General features: G+C 48.1%; 6 protein-coding genes across 6 annotated transcripts; 3 read left to right on the top strand and 3 right to left on the bottom strand.

The window, feature by feature from the left end:
• Positions 1–869: 869 nt before the first annotated feature.
• On the top strand, positions 870–2,047 carry LOZ57_006855 (uncharacterized protein; the record flags this gene model as incomplete). The annotated part of the gene is made up of 2 exons (XM_049255870.1): positions 870–1,004; positions 1,073–2,047. The coding sequence occupies 2 exons, from the start codon at positions 870–872 to the stop codon at positions 2,045–2,047; spliced, it is 1,110 nt and encodes a 369-aa protein (XP_049105163.1).
• A 917-nt stretch (positions 2,048–2,964) lies between these two features.
• Positions 2,965–4,747, bottom strand: LOZ57_006854 (uncharacterized protein; the record flags this gene model as incomplete). The annotated part of the gene is made up of 6 exons (XM_049255869.1): positions 2,965–3,056; positions 3,108–3,510; positions 3,566–4,155; positions 4,222–4,409; positions 4,441–4,472; positions 4,529–4,747. 6 exons carry the CDS (start codon positions 4,745–4,747, stop codon positions 2,965–2,967), a joined length of 1,524 nt encoding a protein of 507 aa, XP_049105162.1.
• Positions 4,748–5,699: 952 nt separating this feature from the next.
• Positions 5,700–7,161, top strand: LOZ57_006853 (uncharacterized protein; the record flags this gene model as incomplete). The annotated part of the gene is made up of 6 exons (XM_049255868.1): positions 5,700–5,873; positions 5,932–5,968; positions 6,024–6,091; positions 6,159–6,532; positions 6,595–6,668; positions 6,743–7,161. The coding sequence occupies 6 exons, from the start codon at positions 5,700–5,702 to the stop codon at positions 7,159–7,161; spliced, it is 1,146 nt and encodes a 381-aa protein (XP_049105161.1).
• Positions 7,162–7,942: 781 nt separating this feature from the next.
• Positions 7,943–9,899, bottom strand: LOZ57_006852 (uncharacterized protein; the record flags this gene model as incomplete). The annotated part of the gene is made up of 7 exons (XM_049255867.1): positions 7,943–8,377; positions 8,430–8,755; positions 8,815–9,216; positions 9,276–9,358; positions 9,410–9,523; positions 9,586–9,656; positions 9,717–9,899. The coding sequence occupies 7 exons, from the start codon at positions 9,897–9,899 to the stop codon at positions 7,943–7,945; spliced, it is 1,614 nt and encodes a 537-aa protein (XP_049105160.1).
• Positions 9,900–10,469: 570 nt separating this feature from the next.
• Positions 10,470–11,932, top strand: LOZ57_006851 (uncharacterized protein; the record flags this gene model as incomplete). The annotated part of the gene is made up of 5 exons (XM_049255866.1): positions 10,470–10,655; positions 10,716–10,820; positions 10,871–11,095; positions 11,150–11,292; positions 11,359–11,932. The coding sequence occupies 5 exons, from the start codon at positions 10,470–10,472 to the stop codon at positions 11,930–11,932; spliced, it is 1,233 nt and encodes a 410-aa protein (XP_049105159.1).
• A 325-nt stretch (positions 11,933–12,257) lies between these two features.
• Positions 12,258–13,796, bottom strand: LOZ57_006850 (uncharacterized protein; the record flags this gene model as incomplete). The annotated part of the gene is made up of 2 exons (XM_049255865.1): positions 12,258–12,397; positions 12,461–13,796. The coding sequence occupies 2 exons, from the start codon at positions 13,794–13,796 to the stop codon at positions 12,258–12,260; spliced, it is 1,476 nt and encodes a 491-aa protein (XP_049105158.1).
• Between the last annotated feature and the right edge of the window lie 7,533 nt (positions 13,797–21,329).

Below are 21,329 nucleotides of genomic sequence, written 5' to 3'. Positions count from 1 at the left end.
GCGGGGGGGGGAAGGGGGGGGGCGGGCGGGGGGGGGGGGGGGGGGGGGGTGTGGCGCGGGGGGGGGGGCGCGGGCGGCGGGCGGGCGCTGATTGGGCGCGATGGATTTGGCAAGCACGCACGAGACGCTTGGCGGGCCCGGCCGTGCTCGCGCGCGCCCAACGTGGCCGCACGCCGTGCTCTGCGTCGTTCGGTGCGCCTTGCCTGGCTGTCTGCCTTCCCGTTCTCGTGCTCGTCTTGTCTTCGTCCTCGTCACCTGCCCGGCCCGGCCTGGCCCGCCGCCTGCTCGCCGTCCTCCTCCTCGTCCTGCGCTTCCTCCTCCTTCTCCTCCTCCTCCGCTTCCTGCCCGGCACGCCCGCTTTCCCGGCCGCCCCAAGCCTGCCTGCCTGCCCACCCGCCCAGTTCCGGCCTGCACGTTCTTGCGTTCGCCCGTCTGATTCCACGCCGGCATCAACCTTCGTGCTGCGTCCGGTGCGTGGTTGTCGCTATCAAACCTTGTTTGCGCCCGGCCCGTTGTTGTTCCGCGCCGCTCACGTGCCGCCTCGGGCCATCTCCGCCGGCCTCACCGCCCGTCATGCAAGTGCTGCATGCATCTCCCGGGATCTCCCAGCCATGGTTGCTGGAAACAGGGTCGGCTGCCTTGCCACCCCAACAAAATGTCCCGAACCACACCCGGGGAATTGCACCATAATGGCCTGCGAAGCAGATGCCCACATTGTCTGCTTGCCTGCGCGCGAGATGTCCCTCACTCACAGAATGGAAGGGTGATTCCGGATGTGGTGGGAAATTCCACCCCAGGCGCACAAGAGCCATGAACAACCTCGCGCGAGCCGCTCTGTTGGCCCCTGAAATAGCACACCACACACCCCCATGGCCGACGACTGTTTTGGATCCGTGGTCCGGGCCACAGAGGGCGGACCAGGGAACGCAGACCACACGAGGGTCAAGTCCTATTTCCTAGAAAGGTCGGCTATTTTTCGGGACCTGTTGGCTGTCCAGAACGCGGTACGCCAACCGACCGGCTCCCATTCCCTGCTTGTATATCCCTGTGACGCTGACCCGCGCACGAATAGGTCTGGAGTCGTCCTGAAGTGGACGATTATTTCAAACTGCAGCGGACACGCGCCGATTCCGCAACTGCCACACAGAAGAAATGGTTCTTCAAGATGATGCGAGCCCTTGGCGACCAACTTCAAGCCCAAATGGATATTATTCCGTTGCCAAACGAAGCTGAAGAATTCAAAGTTCTCGACATCTGCATGGCCCCCGGCGGATACTCCGCGACCGTTCTGAAACATCATCGAAATGCCAGAATATCGGCCCTCAGTCTGCCCAAGGAAGATGGTGGTCACGACATCCTTCTACCGAATTGGAAAAATCATCCCCGTGTCGAGGTGGAATTGATGGATATCACCATGTTGTCCTCCGAATTCGGTTACCCGGGTCTTTTGCCGCTCGATCACCCCGCCGCCTCTCAATTTTCACCTCACAGACCGTTCGTTGAATCGCAGTTCGACCTTATTTTCTGTGACGGGCAGGTTCTTCGCTCGCACCACCGTGCCGTGACTTGCCAATCAGAGCCATCCCGGCTGATTACTGCTCAGCTCATTCTCGCCCTGCAAAGAATACAGCGCGGGGGAACCATCGTCCTTCTCCTGCATCGAGTGCACAGCCCGCGTTCTGTGCGGATCATTGAAGCCTTTAGTCATTTTGCAGATATAAATCTCGTCAAACCTACAGGGTTTCACGCCAGCCGAAACTCTTTCTACTTGGTCGCAAAGAATCTAGACCCCACAAATATGAATGCCTGGCAGCTGCTCAACCACTTGAAGAACCAGTGGAAAGTGGCAACTCTGCAGGCGTTTGGCTGCGAACCACAAAGTAATGAAATCCCAGAGCTTGGCGGGGATATGGAACGTCTTATGGATTCGTTCGGAAGGACGATTCTTGATCTCAGCGAACCCTTGTGGGAAATTCAGGCCAGAGCACTAAGGAAAAAGTTTCTTAAAGGTAGAGGGATTGAAACCGGACTCCCCAGGCAGTGTTAATAGTAAGCAGTTTTTGAGAAGCATGGCCTGGCAAGACATCAATGGTATGATAAGGCGCCTTCAGGGTTATTGTGTCCAGGTAGCTGTCCGTAGTATTGAATTCAATAAAGCCTCCGAATTAGCTAGTTACATGTGCTCCTCAAATGTTACAGGCTCGCCCACTATAAAGTACAGAGCACTCTGTGGATGGTTCTTTGAAAGTCCATTCGTCGAAGAAGACTAAATCAGTTAGCTACCTAGTAGTTATTTAACTAGTTAGTGGTGGCGCTCCTTGTACTCCATAGCAACTAGTAATATAAATGAATGGCTGCTACAAACGATGGATGGCTTTCATGTGTGGGTTTCGCCAAGTTGACATAGTTACCCAAGCGCTCGAATCCGCGTACGGAGTACGGAGTAGTTAGCTAGGTAAAACCTAACTAGTAAATGCACGCCTGAGCCCCTGCTTCTTGCAGAACATGCATGCGTGGGCACAAGCCGTCGGCTGTGTTGGCCTTGAAAACATCGCGCAATGAGCTATAGGAATGCTCACCTTTCGGCCAAGTGCTTTATTACTTACTGCAGATCACTGTGAAATTCTGCGATACCTCGGTTCGATGCTGCAATAATAATTCAACAGAAGAAAACTAGTAAACGTGGGCTTTTAGGAGTCTTGACGCGCGGAGACCGTGGCCCAGAGAGAACAGTTGAAGTGCAAGAAAAATTTGAATCAAATGATGTACGGAGTAAATACAGGTGACCTACTCCGCAGAATTAGACTGGACAGGCTTCTTTCTATAAATCTGTAAATGGCGCGCGTGATCTAGCACTCTGCACTTTAATTAACACGGCTCAAATCCAAAAAAGGTAATGCTGGAGGACATTCATCGTCTCGTAAATGCGTATATCTCATTAGCAGTGATCGGTGGCCTAGCCCTTTATGCAGCAGGGCAAGTGGCATCGTAAACACTTGGGAGCACGAAGGACGGTCTGTGGGTATTTGCATAACCAAACCGTGCTACTGTTCGGCCTGTGAGATCTATGTTAGCTGAAGGTATTCACCTGGAGGCGTTTGCCTTACCATTCTTTCGGTACATAGGCCACCCTAGATCCCTCGGACCACGCCAGGGATCAGCAGCAAAAGCAGCCCAGGCTTTTTGCATTACGCACTTTAGTTTGGTCTGTTCCGGTGACTCAGGATCTCCACTGACAGCCTCTGAATTGCCAAAAATCATGTGCAGGTCCACACCGTGGTAGGCACGGCTATTTGGGAACAGACGTGTGTTGTCCCAGTCCCCAAAATAACGATATCTCCATACTGGGATATGGTGTCTAGTTCTGTAGTCTGCTGACTTCATAGACGTGCAGCCAAATACTTCTGTTACAAACTCAGCCCATTGCTGGTCGGTTAGAAAGGTACCCCTAGCCCACGCTGAAATATTGTAAAAGGCAGATTCCTGGTCCGTATGGCCAACAATGATGGGCTAAAGATTTTGTTATTAGTTTTTGAATCTAGAAGGGGGCGCTTAGCATTCTTACAATTCGGGCAAAGTTGCCTTGAGAGGATAATTGATCGTAATTATTAAAGACGACGTCGCCATCGGGAACGGGTTGGAAGACGGGCTGAGAGCGGGCGGCGCTCGTGTTTGGTGGCGCTGGGATTCGAGCAGCTGCAGCCTTCAGTTCATCTGCACTTTTGGTCATCATGCAATCGAAAACATCGCCTTCGGACCCACATCCAACAAGCGTGGAGGCATTGTACCAATGTCTAGTAGCAAGCTGATCTGTATTTAAAGGAAAGGTGAAAACGGTGCCAGAGTGTAGAATCAACCCGGCCACGATGGGGTCATGCTTATACGCATAGGCATAGGCATCGATAGATAGACTGCCAGACGACTGGCCAAAGAGGGTGATTCGCTCTGGATCCCCTCCAAAGGCACGTACGTTATCTCGGAGCCATTCAACAGCAAGGCGCTGGTCCCTTAGGCCGAGATTCTGGGGTTGGCCGGGCGCACCCGGAAAGCCGAAGATGCTGAGGCGATAGTTCACAGTGACAACCACGACGTTTTCTGCGTCCGCGAAGAACTCGCCGGCGTAAAAGGGGGTGTTAGTGTCGCCGGTGGTAAATCCTTAAGGGATCGAGTTAGCGCAAAGTGGCGAGACAAATTAAGGCTGGGCAGGAATAACGGGCTTACGTCCGCCATAGAAAAAGACGAGCACGGGCCTCTTCCTGGCGCCAGTGCTTTTGGTCCAGACATTCAAAGTCAAACAATCCTCGCTCTGCGCATTGCCCAAGCCGCCAGTAAAGGCGGAGAGAATCCGGGGGAAATTGGGCGTCGCTGCTGGGAAGTCGACGCGCCTGGAAGGAGTGAAGACGCAGTCCCTGGCATAGGTCAGAGAACAGCCACGCACACAAAGACACGTCCGCAGCTCCGTCTTCCTTACGCTGACTATGGACGGGTTAGCCAGGCGTCTCGCCTCCCGGGCTTAGGAGATACGCACATAGTTCGCGGCCACATATTGACGGCGAGCGGTCAACTTCTGGGGAGGCTTGAACCGCAGCTGGCCGATGGGCGGCTGAGCGTATGGGATCCCCAAAAACTCCGTGACTCCAGGCGCAGCGCCGGCAGGGTGGCCAAAGATGGGACCGTTGGAAGTGTGGACGCGGAAGCAAGAGCCCAGCAGCGGACACGCGAGCAAGACAGCCGTAGAAAGCTTCATGGCGGCGAAACACTTGGTGAATCCGAAAGATGAAACACAAGTTCAGAGCAGATTGAGGAGACCGGCAGGGATGGCGAGGGTAACGGCCGAGTCAAATATAGACGGTGGCTAGCCCTGGCCAGCCGCGGCCCAGCAGCTCGCCGAGCTTCTCCTCACTGCTGCGGCACAGCGGCAGCAGCCAGGCGGGCGCCGCGCTAGAAAGACGCGGTGACGACGAAGCAGACGAAGAATCCCACAGGCAGCGGCGGGCTGGATAGTTGGCGGGTACGGGCCTTGGCCGTGGTTGAAGGCGGCCGCGCGACCCAAGGGTCGAGCAGCGGACGGGACGGGCAGGCGACGCTGGGCCCCGGGGTGGAGCAAGCCGCGAAATGAGCGAAAACTCTGCGGGCGGCGGCGGGGGTGCCATGAACTCTGCGACAGGCGAAAACAAACTTCACGGCCTGGCTGGTTACATAGCAGCTGGGGACGCGCGAGGCCCAAGCGCGGTGCCGGCCAGCAGCGCGCGGGCGGAGGAGACGAGGAACTCAGGAGATGAGGCCGTGGGGATTGCCGAATGCGGTGATGGCGACGACTCGCCGCGGTGCGCGGCCACCACGACAACGAACTCCCGACAACATCGATATCATCGGCTTCGGGATCAACACCAACGCCCAGCCAGACACCGCTGCAATGCCTCCTCGTGGACGAAGTCCAGCTTCCTGCGAACTAACTAACGATGTAGCTAACGACCCCTGCGTGATCCAGCGCCTGGCCCGGCCAAGCCTCATGCCACCGTTGCCGCGGCGGCGAGCCCGCTGCCCACTCGAGTGGCCTTGCTTCAGCCGTCATTTCGCCGTCCTTTAAGACCTGGCCCCTTTCTGCTTGCTCCCGCCGCTCCGGGACGGCCGTATCTGCTGTTGCTGCTGCGTTGCATTGCCTTGCGTCGGCCTTGATATCTCAGAGAATCCGCGCAATGGCCATCAATTACGGCCAGGGCACGCCTGATGCCCCAAGCCGTGGCTACCAGCTCTACATCACCGCGCTGGTCATGGTCCTGATCGCCACCCTTTTTGTGATTGCCCGCGTGTCCACGCGCATTTCAACGAAACGCCTTGGAATGGACGACTACATGGTCATCGCTGCCCTGGTACGGATGGGATTCTGCTCTAAACCCAAGGCTGCTCGTTGCTGATCCTCCGGTACAGATTTCCTCGATATTTTTGACTGCAACAATCAATCTCGGTGGGTGCTATTTGTGCGTGTCGTCCCCATCTCTCCGCTAACAGCCACCAACCAGCCGTCGTTCATGGCTATGGCACAAGATCTATTCATTTATCTAACCGGCAGAAAAGACTTTCGCTGAGGGTCAGTCCACCCCCATCCTGGCTACCTACAGCGGCCTTGGGGTCACTAACGCTCTGTCTGCATCTAGTGGTTCTTCATTGCCCAAACCCTGTACAAGCTCGTCCTGGGTTTCACCAAGATCTCCATTGTGTGGTTGTATATTCGCATCTTTATCTCTAAGACTTTCCAACGTGTTTGCTATGCTGTGATGACTGCTATTGTCATCTGGGCCATCGCGTCGATATTTGCCACCATTTTTCAGTGTGTTCCGCTCGCGGCCTCCTGGGACAGATCTGTGAAAGCGACGTGCATCGACAAAAACGCCTTCTGGTACGGCTTTGCCGTCACTAATACCTCTCTTGATTTTATATTGCTATTCCTACCCATTCAACCAATACTTAAACTCCACCTGCACTGGAAAGAAAAAATTGGTCTCTTGGGTGTCTTCGCTCTCGGAGCATTGTGTGTGCTCCCTCCCTTGGTGACTAGACTCAAGTATCTGCCGGCTGACTATATTTGAACAGCGTGTGCGTGACTAGCATTGTTCGAACCACAGCAGTAGCTCAGACAACCACTGGTCCGAGAAAGGATATCTCGTGTACGTCCTGAGCTTATTTCTTTCCCACCACCTTCTGTGGCCCGATCAAACTAATCAAAGCCGTCGCTAACTAGGGGATTTCATTTCACGGTCTATTTGGACATTAATTGAAGCTAACACTGGCATCATTTGTGCCTGCCTTCCTCTACTAAAGGGCCCCCTCGCCCGCCTATTTCCTCGGCTATTCAACATGTCCACCCATAACAGCAAGCGATATGGCTCCGAACCTGTCAATTCATATGCTCTACGTCGCCATTCAATTCATGGTACTAGCGGTAAACAAGTGACAAACATCAGCTCCGCCGGGTGCAAAGAGCTTGGTCAGGCATCTTCATGGAGAAGCAGCGAAGAATATATCATTAAGACAAATGAGTGTAACCGGCGCTGTGAAGGGGAGGAATCGGGAATAATAATGAAGAGAGATATTGATATTTCTTATGAAACTGAAGCACCATCAGCGCGGTCGATTAAGCAGGGGCGTAATCGACTGTAGATACTCCGTAGCGCTGGCGCCCAAAATTCTATAAATAATATAATTAATCAAAATCCGCACTTACTCAGCTGTGTCAGTGCACTAGATATAAGCATGCACATTCTCCTGTTTCTCCCAAAGGAAACCTCAGTTTCGCCGCCTACCTATAATCCTAGCGCCATCAGCTGGCATTGGTCCAGATTTTGACAGCAAGGACTGCATACAGTCTGGGCATGAGTTTTGCCGCTGTCTGTTGCCGAAGCTATGCGCCGCGCACAGCGTTGTAATAGAATCCTTGAGGTGACATGCATGATTGTTTTGAAGGTCGACTGTATTTTATGCTGCTCCATTTTCCCTTTCTCCCAAGGCCTGCAATATAGTGCTGGGATCTCGTTCTATTCTGTACAGACAGTACAGGGGTGCCTGTGCTGCGCAATACAAAGACAGACTGGCCATGTTGGGCACCCCAGCTAGTGTACCCATAGAATTTCAAAGTAATAATAATAATGGCAGCCAAGCAAGTCTGTCATTCAAATAACCAGTTCTCTCCGCCAATTTAGCTGCTTTTCTACACTGTACCCATGAGGGCGGAGAATTTCATTGGTTTCGGATAGTTCCTCAAAATCCAAAATCATTCTAATTAAACATGCTGATAAGAGAACTGTGTGTATAGAGACTTGACGATTGATAGAGATTATGTACATAGTGGCTAGCATCATATGAAATATACAGAATACAATAACGTGGAATACGACCCGGCCTTCTCATATCTATATTATTCAGTGTCTAGTGACAAAACTAGTTATTCCTCCCTCTTGACCAGCGACACGGGTGGTACATAATGGAATCTTCCAACAAATATATAGTAAATAGTTGCAAACGAAATAACAAAGCCATACATAACGATCGCCCAGTTCATTGTCTGGGCATTAGGGTTGGGCTGGGGGGGAAAGAATGCGAAGACAAACATTGGAGCGAGATAGCAAAGAGCGGCTACGTTGATTGCAAAGCCAAAGCGGCCGAGCGACCATCTGCGAGATGGGAGAGGCTCGCCACGAAGCCGCTTAAGCAGAACACAACCAATGGATATCATATATGAAGTAACAAGTGACGAGTTTGTGAGCGAGATGATGGCGTTCAAGGCAATAGAAGAACCGAGGTTGATCAAAGAAAGAAGAGATGTCGCGAAGAGAGATACAAAGACAGCATTGAGGGGAATATTCCACCGTGGAGGCACCTTTGCAGCACTGTTAGATGGAGGTGGTTATGGAGGACATTGTAGTACTTACATGGGAGAGGATAGAGGAAAAGGGCATACCATTATCCCGCGAAAAGGACCACAGCTGCCTGGAGGCGGTCGCAATCTCGCTAATGGCACTTGCTGTCAGAGTCAGAACTACAATTGCACACATTGCCGATGATGCCTTGAGGTTTTGGGTCGTGTTATAGAAGACTTGGATAAACGGGAAGCCAGTCTTAGTTTCCAAAATACTGTTGACATCGCCCAGAGTGAAACACAGCGTGAGCATCATGAGAAACCCGAGAATACCGTTGATGAAAACAGTCCCCATGATGGCCTTTGGTAGGGTTCGCGAGGCGTCTTGGATCTCCTCCGCTGGAATAGGAGGTTAGCAGGTGAAGCTATGAAACAATGAGGAGCATGCATGTACAGACCCATATGAACAGTGCAGTCGTAGCCGATCATTGACGGAAGTGAGGTTGTAAAGCCGATGAGCGCAGATGTGCCGATTGAATTCCAGCCGCCACCGTTGTTGAACTCGGTGAAGACGAATTTGGCTGAGTGGCGGGGTGCCAGCACCCACAGTGGGATGATGATCAGGAATATGCCGAGAACGTGGAGGATGAGAAACAGGCCCTCTACCATGGGCAGTTTCTTTGCCAGCAGAGTGTTGAAGAAGACAGCAAAGCTAGCGATGCCAATAACCAGTAGGGTGCCGTGCCACTGCTTGGGGACATAGGCATCATTGTTCAGTGTGATCAGGCCCTGGATGACCGTGCCAGCAATGAAGGAGATGGCCACAATGGTGCACTGCCAGCCCAGGGTGCAGATCCAGCCTGGCAATGCACGGGTGAGTCAAGGGGCAGGGCAAGGGGGCCGAAAAGCTGCTGCTTACCGGTGATATAGCTGAGATACTTCTGCCACGAGCGCGGCGCAAACTCCGACACCCAGTGGTACTGGCCACCGGCGGTGGGCGCCCTGCGAGCCGTCAGTCGAGGGTGCAAGCGGTGCGGTAGCAATGGCACCTACATGGAGGCCATCTCGGCCAGGCTGGCGAAGACCATCGTGGCACCGAAGAAGATAACGAGAAAACCCCAGACGAGCCCGGCGGTGCCGCCGTTCAACAGGCCAAAGCCCAGCAGCCTATACACGACAAGACAGAGTATCAGCGAATGCTCTCGCGGGCGGTGGTGCACCACACGTACGTCAAGATCACCTCCCACGTTGCGATCAACGTGCTGCCGAATCCCAAGATCGAGATGAAGCGGAAATTTCGCTGCGCATCATTGCCTGGTCAGCGTGTCTGGACGGTGTAACTCGTGGGCTGTTGACTTACCCGCAGCACCTGCGATTTCCCCAGCGCGTTCATCTCACGGCGATCAGCCACCGTGCCCATGTACTTCGACTCCACATGGCCATTGCCTGCGAGCTCGTCGTCCGGCGCCTGCGCGGCCAGCATCTCGGCCTTGCAGTCCACCGGAGACGAACCGTTCTTGATCGACGACGACCTGGCGGACATTGTTTGCGCAGTGGGAGGAGGACACCGGCGGACTTCAGGAGGGGAAGAGGAGGAGAAGCAGGAGACGCGGAATTAAAGCAGACTGGGTTGTCGGCGGGCCAGCCGGCTCCGCCAGCAGATGCCTCGCAGCCAGATATGGAGACGCCATGCGACAGCAACGTGCGGTGGGCACCGCGCAGGGGGAAACGAAGCCACAAAAACGGGCCTTCGGGTATTTTCCCCTGCATGCTGCACGCCCGTGCAACCTGACTCGCCGGTGAGCGCTCTGCAAGCGACGACGAAGGTAGCGGGCCAGCTAGTGTGCGATCCCGGCTCGAGCGGCGGACGGGCCTGTTGTCTCAGCGCAAATCCACGCCGGAATGCGCTCCCCCCCGCCAGGCCTCCTGGCTGGCGCCATGCAGGGATCGCAGGCGGGCCCCCCGGCCCGAAGGATTCGCGTCATTCGATCAATGCTGTCCGTGCTGCTATAAGATTCAAAAGCTGGTCGTGCAAGAAAGAGGCCGCTGTCGTTGCGTGAGAACGGTTCCGGGCGGTGACACGCATGGAGTGATATCAACTCGCCCTGCTTCGATGGCCACCGAGGATCTGCTGCCGCCTCTGTTGCCCGTCGATGCGCAGCACCATGGCGCCTGGGTGGTCATTGCGGCGGCGATGGGCCTGACCATCACGCTTGCTTCGTTGTCTATACGCCTCTATGTGCGGCTTTCCATCAGCCCTTCGTTTGGCATAGACGACATTGTATTTCTGGCCGCTACGGTAGGACCGTCATGTTTGCACCCGTCCGCAGCCCGAAGACGTTCTAATCTATGGTTATAGATCTGCACTGTCATACAAAATGGAACCATATTCAGCGCAGTTTCAAAAGGCTTCGGCAGTGCCATAGAACAGATAGCACCCGGCAACTTGCAGTACGTCCAAAAGGTCAGCAGCCCCAGGACAGCATCCTACACCTTCCTCGCTGACCTCCCTAGGCATTGTTTACAGCAGACTTCTTCTATCTGGTCGCCTTGTATCTCACCAAATGCTGCGTCGTCACTGTTTTTCTGCGTCTCACGCCGGTCAAAAGCCACAACTGGGCGACTTGGGCAACGTTTGCATTCTCGACAGCCTGGATGATTGCTTCAGTGCTATTGGTTGGCATCAACTGCGCACTAAACATGCCTTTCGAGGCCCTTGGGGGAAATTGCCCCAGCCTGGTGAGTCAAGTGAATCTGGTATCTTTTGGAGGCTGCTGGCTTACAGTGTTGAAGTTTCTGCGATGGCAGCTTATTAGTGCGTTCGACATTATGATTGAAGGCTGTCTCTTCTGCCTTGCGGTTTACCTCGTGTTCGGGCTTCAGATGTCGATGGCACGGAAGCTGGTCGTTCTCAGCACATTTGGCTCTCGAATACCGTACGTTTCCCAGCCCAACATACCTTGTACACCTAGTTACTTGCTAATATGCTAAATCGGGAGCAGACTCGTTATCTTTGTTGGGTTCCGGCTACATGTTTTTAACAAAGGATATAGAGCACCCGACCGGTCCCTGGATATGGTTGACACAGCTGTTTGGACACAAATAGCGCTTCATTTCAGTGTTATTGCTTGCACGAGCTACTGCTTGAAGCCATTCATGGCCGCGGTGAGCACCAACTATGGCGTTGCCGGTGGCACAAGCAGCGGGACAACAGGTGGGACCAGCAGCTACCGAAAACGACATGGCTATGCGACGGACGAGGCTGAGCGGTCTGCGACCGGCAGCTATGCGCTCAAAGAGCTGGGGAATAATAACGCTGCAGGCAAATTGCGAAGCTTCGACCACGCCGATGCTCAAGGCAACACGCACGAGCCGGGAGGGCCCGTGTTTAGATGCGACGAGGCTAGCCATCAGGCGGCGGTGACGGCAGCCAGCATCGCCAGCAACGAGAGCACGAAGATGATCATCAAAAAAGACGTGGCGTACACGATCCAATACGGGCCGCGCGAAAACCCCAAGGCACATTGGGACGAAGACGACGATGGGCCAGTTAGCAGGAGCGCCTGGGGCCCGTGAGCCTGGTTGGGCGGCGGAGGATTCTCGATGTCCATGTCCAGCGTTTTCCGTTTTCATGGGTGGATCGCCTGCGAAGGTTTTTTTGGGCCGCCGGGCTTCTGTTGGTCGGGGGGGGAGAGACGGGAGGCGGGCCGGCGGCGCTAATAACGATTTTCTAGTCCAGGGATCCTGGCGACTCCTTGATGGCGCATGCTTATAATTAGCGAAACGAAAGTCAAAAATCGCAATTTTTGTCTGTTGCTTTTGTTGTTTTTTCTTCTGGCAGAATTAACTATCAAATTTCCTGTTTCTCTGTTGCTTGCTTGGAACTACCCCGTGCACCATTTCATCTTGCATGGGTGAATCCTAGAATGAGTTTGTTTGACACTGGACCCCCGATGAACGAATCCGCCTGCTCGATTCCCTCGGCGTCCACGATGAACGTGGTAAAGTTAGAGTATATCGCCGCGGCGACGAGCTTCAATTCTGCGACAATATTCCTGGTCAGTTCCCGTGGCGAGCGGCGTCAAGAAATCCGGAGGCCGTTACCTTGCAAAGCTAGGTTGCTTCCCAAGCACATTCGTCCGCCACTCCCAAACGCCCAAAACCAGCGATTCATCTCTTTGACCTCGGCTGGAGTCCGCATCCAGCGGCTCGGTATCCACTCCTCTGGCTCGGGGAAAACTCTTGGGTTTCGATGCAAGGAATACGCGCAGGAGCTGACCGTTACACCGCTAGGGATGACGTAACCCTCGATCACCGCTGATTTGGAATGGGACACGCGCGGCTGCGGCGCCCCGGCAGCGGGATATAGGCGTAGTGTCTCGCGCACTACTGCCTCGAGCAAGGGGAGCTTATCAATCTCCTGCGCGGACGGCAGCACGCGGGTGTGCGCATCGCATGCCACGCCGGGCAGCTGGATCGGTCGACTGAGGCCGTGCAGCTCGTGGCGGAGGGTAACCATGAGCTCGGGACGGCGTGATAGCTCATACATCAGGTAAGTCAAGGTGATTCCCGTCGTCTCATGGCCGGCGACGATGTGGTCTAGCATCTCCGAGGCGACGATGATGCTTGGTTCCGCGGACGGCCGTGCAGGACTATGCAGCCGCTGGAGGGACGAGAACAGCTGCCGGTGGACGACGGGGAAGGTGCCTATGCCAGGTTGCACGACGCCGTAAGCTTCCGCCGCTTTACAAAGGCCAAGGCACCATTGCTCCACAGGGCCGAATGCTCGATCTTCGGGCTGTTGGTATTTGAATTTTTCGTACATCGCCAGCCACGCATTCCGGCAAGGTTTGTCGGATACAAAGTCGGTGCCGTTTGCTGAGCCAAACAGATACGCGGTGGTAAAGTCCATTCCAATGGCCTTGCCCAGGCTGAGTACATTGACGGCGGTCTGGGATGTTGCCAAGCTGTCGAGCAAGGGGAGCAGCCTGCCAAAGATAGTGGCGCGGGATATCTCAGCCAGATCGCGGGAGTTCTGGAGATAGGATTTGGAGTAGATGCCGGTGATCATCCGTTTCTGAACCGAGTGCGGCCCATGGGCCTCTGTGCTCACAAGGTTGGACACATTGTAGTTTTGGAAGAGCTCGCGGTACCAGCTCGTCTTCTCAAACGCGCCGCTCACGTAGACAGTGCGCAGTCCGCCGGCCGAGTTGACGCTGACCTCCCGCGGCCCCAGACGGACGATCGGGCCCAGTCTTTGATGGAGGGCGAGGATGGTTCGGTTCTGGCAGCCTTGCTGGCGTTTCCACCGGATCCATGCTGGCGAAAAAGGAACGGAGAAGTGAGCATTGGGAATGGCCGCCAGAGCCGAAACGCGGGCAAGCAAGCGTGTGCAGACGAGCGCCAACACGCACACCCCCGCGACGACAACAAGCAACATGGCCAGTAGGGGACGACGATGGGCAGGACAAGCCGTTTCTCCAAGGCAGCGACGAAGGCAAAGCCAGGCCTGGGCGGGGAGGGAGGCGGAGGAGAAGGAGGAGTAGCATCGAGGGAACCCGCGAGCTGCTCCCCGGCTGAAACCGGAGCCAGACAGGCGCCCCGTTCATGCAGGGAGGCATACGGAGTACATAGTTACTCCATACTCCGTAGTCCCAGTAGTAGTCAGTCAGTCCATGGTCGCCTGAGGGCTCGCACGCTGATCGCATCGTGCCGCGCAGAGCCAGGGTTCAGATCCGGCGTTGGCGAGCAGAAGGGTGCGCGCGAGGCCGGACGGCCTGCGCAGAGGGACCTTGGGGAGACGGGCGAGCATTTTCTTTTCTTTTCTTCCTGATCCTGCTGTGGGTTGGTTGTTTGCTTTTCGTCGGCGTTGGAGGCGCACAGAGCGACGGTCGTACTCGAGACTTCGGCTAGTTAGGCCGCTTCACGGCCAAAGTCAATATTAATGCCCGTCACGTCGAGGCGCGCGGGGACCACGCGGGTAGTTAACTAGTTAGTTAATTTCATACCTTATGTGCGAATCAGTGAGCTAGTAGGTAGGTAGTTATATTGGACGACACAGGAGCACGTGATGATCATGTGACTGAACATCTATAATATTGTGTCTGGTCTGTTCCTAACAAATGAGACACAGATACTTATAGACAAACATGCTATAATCAAGGCTATGGGAAAAACATATGAAAAATCTCTAGTAAATCTTCATTAGTCTGATAGACTAGGCTGACTGCAGGGACAGGGATTTCCTGACTGGGATTCTGTCCCAACTGTTTTTTTTTTTAAATGGGATGGGAATGGGGCTTGACCTTCAGGAACAGGGCTGAGAATGAGATGAAGATTGAAAAATTGAATTGAGATTGAGACTAGAAATTTTGAAATGAAACTTACTAAGCAGCCTCAGAGAACTCTACAAAGTGGAACTAGCTACTACATGCTGAGACTGAGATGGAATAGAGACTAGTCATAATGAGTCTGAAATCTTCAGTCTCTGGAAACTAGATTACATAATTACAAGTAATGATCTGAGATAATGCTTTAAGTATATTTTCACACATAAAGATCAGTTCTGCTAATCTCACTGTAATCTTCTCTGTATCTCTCTCTTCTTCTGTAATCTGTGATTAATGTCTGTTGCTTGAATATTTGATGCACTCTGATCAGTTGATTTAAAGTAACATATAATTGTCAACTCATTCTCTGATGCTAAAAGTTGATAGTTATTAAATTCTTGTTTCTCAATGTCAACAAAACAATTCATATCTGACTGTAATGCTGACATCTGCTCATCATTCAAAGATTCATTTTCTGCATGCTTGACAATCATTATTTACTTTACTGTTGATTCTGCAAGATGATTATATTAATATGAACAGATGTCTCAATCTGAATTGAACTTCTGCTCAACACTCACTTCAGAAGAAGAAACAGTTAATATGTCTTATGTCATTCTAGCAACTGTTGAATATTGTTGGTCAATTTCTCTTCATATGTCTAGAATTTCATCATCTTTAAGTGATGCAGTCACTACATTATTAAGATATTTTTCAAATTCACTGATAGTACTAGAATCAGCATTATTATGACTGAAGTTATTAAAGAAGACACTGTTCACATTCTAGATTGCTCTGTTGTCAGCATTATTATTGTGCAGTGTTTTGTGAAATCAGTATCTTAATTTGTTCTGTTGCATCTAATGAACTTGACACTGACATCTCATGTTGCTTATAATACTTATCATAGAATGTCAGAATGAGATCTCAATACTTCTGTCATTCTTCTCACTTTCAGTGTCTTGAATTCAGTGCATTCATTTACTTGAAAGAATTCAGAACTGCTGCAACAGAGTAGATTTTTTCATATTCATCTGCTGTCTTTAAATAATATATAGTAAGCTTCTCAGATGCTGTCTTATAAGCTTTAGTAAGAGTGTCTTTTTATTGTGACTCTCTTGATGTCTCTTTTCTCTGTTATCTAAGTGATCAAATATTCCATTGTATATATGAAATGTTCTGTGAATAGTTGAGCCTTTTGTGATTGACAATGTCTTGATGAGCATCATAAATGATCACAGTAAACATATAACATACTTAATCTGTTGTCACTTTAAGTCATTCAGAGCCAGACTTTGTATCTTGCAGTTATTTGTTTTTTCAATCCATTGCAACAGATATGGGTGGAGAAAAAGAGTACACACAGCCATCTAATATGTTGAATTTCATCTTGTCTTCACATCACTAATCATATTCAACACACATTCTTTTTTTTGTAGTTCAAGAAATAACTCTCAACATTCAGAGAATGCTCAGACAGCATTTGTAAGTAGATGGATCTGAATGAAGTTCATATTAAGTGTTAGTGGTGAATGAATGTTGAAATGTTATTAAGAAGCATTATCTTTTGAAGAGTATCTTTCAATGTTTTCATGTCAATATTGCTGAGTATATGATCATCATTAAATTGTGAAGCTGTGTTCTCATTGTCACTTTCAATATTCAAGCTATTTATTAATGTCTTCATCATCAGTTGTAGAATATGAGCAAGACAAGAAATAGAGTCTAACACACTATTTCAGTCATTGTCATTCAGTTAACTGAGCTTTGTTTTTAGTGATTGCTGTAAAGTATTGTTATTGCTGGCATTATTGACTGTTATACATAGAAACTGCTCTGTGATGACATGAGTACTTAGAACTGAGTAGAAATACTCACTCATGTTAACTCTGTCATGTGAATCTTTAATTAGCTCAAAGCCAACTAATCTTTCTTCAAAGGTCTACTTGTCAGTTATATAAAATGCAACAATTTCAAGAAAGAACAGCATGTGTGGGCTAGATCATGCATCAACAGCAAAGAACATCTTTACAGTAGAATCCAGAGTTTGAAATGTAGTATTAATAGTCTTGTTGTACTTATCAGTCAAAAGATCTTGAAGTTTTGTGCAATGAGACATGTCATTAACAACTTCTTCATGAATAAGTTCAATCAGTTCATGAAAATCGAAGTTGTCAACAGTGTGAAAAGAGAGATTAAGTGATATAACAGTTTGAAGAACAGATTCATGAAGAGTTTTCTTACTGTATGATATGTGTGACAACTTCTGTTTCTTAATGAGAGCATTTTTCTAAATTATCAAGAAAGTGTTATCTCTGACTGTTATCAATTTTAATCAAGAGCATGACATATCATCATAACAACTATTGATTGCTCACAATCTCTTTTTCTATTTCTGAATTGATCACAGATCTGACTTGAATAGTGTCACTGCATATCACTTGTGCCTTGTGTGGTGAAGCTTGAGTGTGCAAGTATTGTTTTACAGAATTGACAAATAACAGCAGATACTCTGTTAGATATTTCTGCTGTCTGATGATAGCTCTCTCAGTAGACTGCTCTTTATTGACTGCTGTTTCAGTGTGAATGATTTTACTTCTCCCAGAAGCTGTTCTCATAGTCCAGTGTGAAATTTCATCATTGTATGAAAGTAGAATGCTTTGAAGCTTCATAGAAAATATAATTCTTTTCATGAAGATGCTTCTGTCTCAGTTCACTGAGTATGTCTTCTAGTGACACTGAGAATTTCTCATCAACAAGAGATTGATTGTCAGTGAATGGGACAACAAGAAATTCAGAGAGAGAATGACTAGACATGATGAGTAAATAATAAATTCAATGAACAAGAAAGATAACATGCTTTGATAATGATCTCTGATGAATTTTTGTAATTAAGATGGTTGTTGTTGGTGGGAACAGAAGTGATCATGTGAAAATTTCAAATGTAAATAAACTATGCCAGATTCAGTCCATCACATCTTGTCAGAATGCCACCACAAATAATTAAATATAAAAATTCTAAATGAATAGAATGATTGTATATGACTGTCTGCACACTACTATGCATTTATTTTGTTTCTAGATCTTTGTTGATGGTTGAAATGTGTTCAGAGAATTGTCAAGTCATATTTCTAGATGTAAATTAACAAAATATCATTGATAACATCTAGATCTTACTTACACATTGCATCATTTTCAATCACCATCAACAATCATGCTTCAATTACATTAATTTTTGCACCACTGTGCTCCATGGCTCTTATCAAATGAACTATGATGAATATTTTGGTGGGATATACATTCTAATGTGGGCTTTTCAGACTTCAATGAAGAGATGTGCACTGTTTGACATGACTTCATTGCTTCATGAGCACAGATTAACTACTCAAAGATAGCTAGTGTCTCTAACTAATTAACAGAAAAATCAATTCTTCATCACTTAGTTATCATTCTCATTCTCATCTTTCTTCTTCTTCTCATCTGAGAAGACAACAATCTCAAAATTCTTCTCTCTAGTTTCTTCAGAAGAGGCAGACAGTGTCAATTCTTCAAAATTGATCTGCATAAAAAACTTCTGCATCTGCTCTCTGACAGACTTTCTCTTCATCTCTGCTGCAGTCAGCTGTTCATACTCATGCTGAGCCCAGTCTCTCTCTAATTGCTGCATCATTTCACTGAAGTGAGTAGCAAAACAATCAGTGACATCATTGTCATTGGTCTTCTTCTGTAATTCTGTCAGAAAATGTGCTGAATTGTTATCTTGAACTGTTATCTACTTAGGCTGACTGTTGAAGTCCCTTTGGGATCCCAATGGGACAAGACTGAATGTTAATCCCAATTGAGTTGATCCCAATCTCTTCCCAAAATTTGAAAATTGGTCCCAATTCCATCACAAAATATGAAAACAAGTCCCATTCCCTTCTCAGTTTCAAATTTTCTATGTTATGTCCCATCCCTGAATTTCCCTATCCCTAAAACAACTTTAATTTTTTTTCAAACTTTATTTTGAAAGTGTATTTTTACACCAAAATATGACAAAATAGAAAAATTGGCACATCAAGTCAAAATGCATATATACATTTTTATATGATTTTGGTACTAAAAATAGTATAAAATAAGGTTTTATTTTAGGTTTAGGAAAATTGAGGAACTCTATCCCTAATTAAATAATCTCAATCTCTTTAAATTAAGTCCCATTTCCATTGCAGTACTTGAAACTCAAGTCCCAGTCCCATCTCAGTTTGAACTATCAAGTCCCAGTCCCATCCCAATTTCCCATTAGTGCATTAGGGATGGGATTTCAGTTGGGAAATTTCTGTCTCTGCAGTCAGTCTATATCTACTCTCTTCTTCATCTTCTTTGCTAAAGAGCTTATCACTGTCTTCAGCTTCTTCATCTGATGCTTCTTCTTCTTCTCCACTATTTTGAGCTCTTGATGTTCAAGATATTCACAGAACTTATTCTCATCAAACTGTTTTTGCATCATAGTCTTCATCATCTTCATCTCCATCTTCTGTTGCTGCTCAGAGTTTGCTTCCACCCTACTGACCATTAGCTATTTGTCACAAAGATATTAGACTCATTACTGAGATTCATTACCACTTTGCAGTCTTCTTCATATAATGTATTGCATTGTATTGAGTCTTCTGATCTGTCTGATCAGCTTTATTTTTGAGATCATTGATTCTCTTCAGAGTGCAATGTCTTTTGCAGACAACAACAGTTTTTAAATGCACTGAAAGTGTCTTGACTCTCTCATTAACCATTGTGAAGTAATGAATTGAGATTATGGGCTTGAGAGTTGCAGTGTGTGAGTGAGTGAGTGAGCAAGCAGACAGTGATGTGAGCAAGAGAGATGTGAAAGAGAAGAGAAGAGTGTCAGAGAATTATTATTTACATCTACAGTTTATTGTGTTGACAGTGTTATTGACAATCTGTTGTCAGATTACACAGTTGTCATTGAGATGAGTTGCTACACAACATATATTGCTTATTAATAATTATATTCACATAATGCTAACTCTTTCTCTTTCTCTTTCTTCAACTATTCACATCATTCTTGTGGTGAGTATTATTGTGTACATGATGAATTGAATGAAGAAGAGATGCTAATGTGTGAGTATAGAAACAATGACTTTCTCTGCACTTATCAACTCTTCTCTCTGTGATGAATTCCAAGCTGGCTCCCCACCATCAGTTGATAATGTTGGTGGTAAAGATGATGGCTCATCAGGGCCCAGCCAGATAAAACTAACTGAGTTGGTGGGATTGAAGACTGATAATTTGACCATCATCAATGCCATCAGTGTTGTTGCTGGTGGTGGGAAAAAGAAGAATGAGAATAATGATGATGATGATGATGATGAAGAGAAAATGATAATAATGATGAGTGAGAATATGATCATCAGCAACAGTGACAACAATAACAACAACAACAATGATGATAATGATGATGATGATGATGATGATGATGATAATAAAAAGAAAGAGAAAGAGATTTTTCATCTCTGTCTCTGCACTACTGACTCAGTTCTTCTGTGAGTAATGATTCAAGATAACAGACTCAATTCTTTTTTCACTAACAATTGAAAGGGAAATTGAGAAGAATAAGAACTATCTCTGTGCATCAATGTGATAAGAGTTGCTGACAGACTGTCAAGATGAGCTGAATCAGACTTGCATTTATTGAAATCAACATAATAAGCTCTGAATTAATGTAATGCTGAGCTGCATAATGACTGAATATCTTGTCACTTACTTCTGCTCTGCTCTCATGTTCTTCATCTCTGCCAGCAGTAAGTGATAATGATCCAAGATAATGACTCTGATGCTAATGATGCAATAGATGCTGAGCATAAAATCTGCTAATATTTTCAGCATGTTGACTTTGTGATGCTCTTCATTCTCTTTCAGCATTTAATCTGTGAAATCATCTTTGAGCTGAATTCTTGACTGTGATGGCAGTGAAGTGTCTTGATAACACTACAAATGTCTGTTGAGAACACAATTATGACATTTTTGAAGTGTAAGTAAATTTCATGAAATGCAGATGAAATATTTAATGAAGATTAGATGAAAATATGATGACTGTTCATTGTGAATGAGTTACTTTATCTCAAGCTGACTTGACTCTGATGCACAGTCTTCTGGACTGCCTGAACTGCCAATATTTTGGCAGGTCATAGATGGTGGGGGGTTTTTTGTAAAAAAAAAAAACAAAAAAAAAAAAAAATTAATGTAAATAGTTCTGTGCTCTTTGAGAGACTCTTCAGAGTGATAATTCAAAATTTTCTTGTGCATTATTCCAGAGATAATGGTTCTTGATAATGACCCAGTGCATGTTTAATGATTCTATGAGCTTACTAATAGTCTGGGCACAGGGACAGGATTTCCCATCCCTAAATGTCCCACTTGTAAATTATGTTCCAACAGAGAATGGGACAATGTCATAATGTTCAGAGATGGGACTGGGAGTAGAAAATTTTCATAGGGTTGGAAATGGGACACTGACTAGATACATGTAATGAGATAGAGTAATGGGCTTGTCCCACAGAGAAGAGATAGAAAGTAAAAGAAATGAGATTCATTTCTGTTGTCATTCCATTGAATTTCCAAAGAAATCTCTATGGTCAGTCTAGTCTAGA

The sequence above is a fragment of the Ophidiomyces ophidiicola genome (assembly GCF_022830035.1).
Source record: "Ophidiomyces ophidiicola strain CBS 122913 chromosome Unknown scaffold_61, whole genome shotgun sequence".
In the NCBI taxonomy this organism is placed as follows: domain Eukaryota; kingdom Fungi; phylum Ascomycota; class Eurotiomycetes; order Onygenales; family Onygenaceae; genus Ophidiomyces; species Ophidiomyces ophidiicola.
The sequence above is the reverse complement of the archived record's forward strand: the minus strand, read 5'-3'. Positions and strand labels throughout refer to the sequence as shown.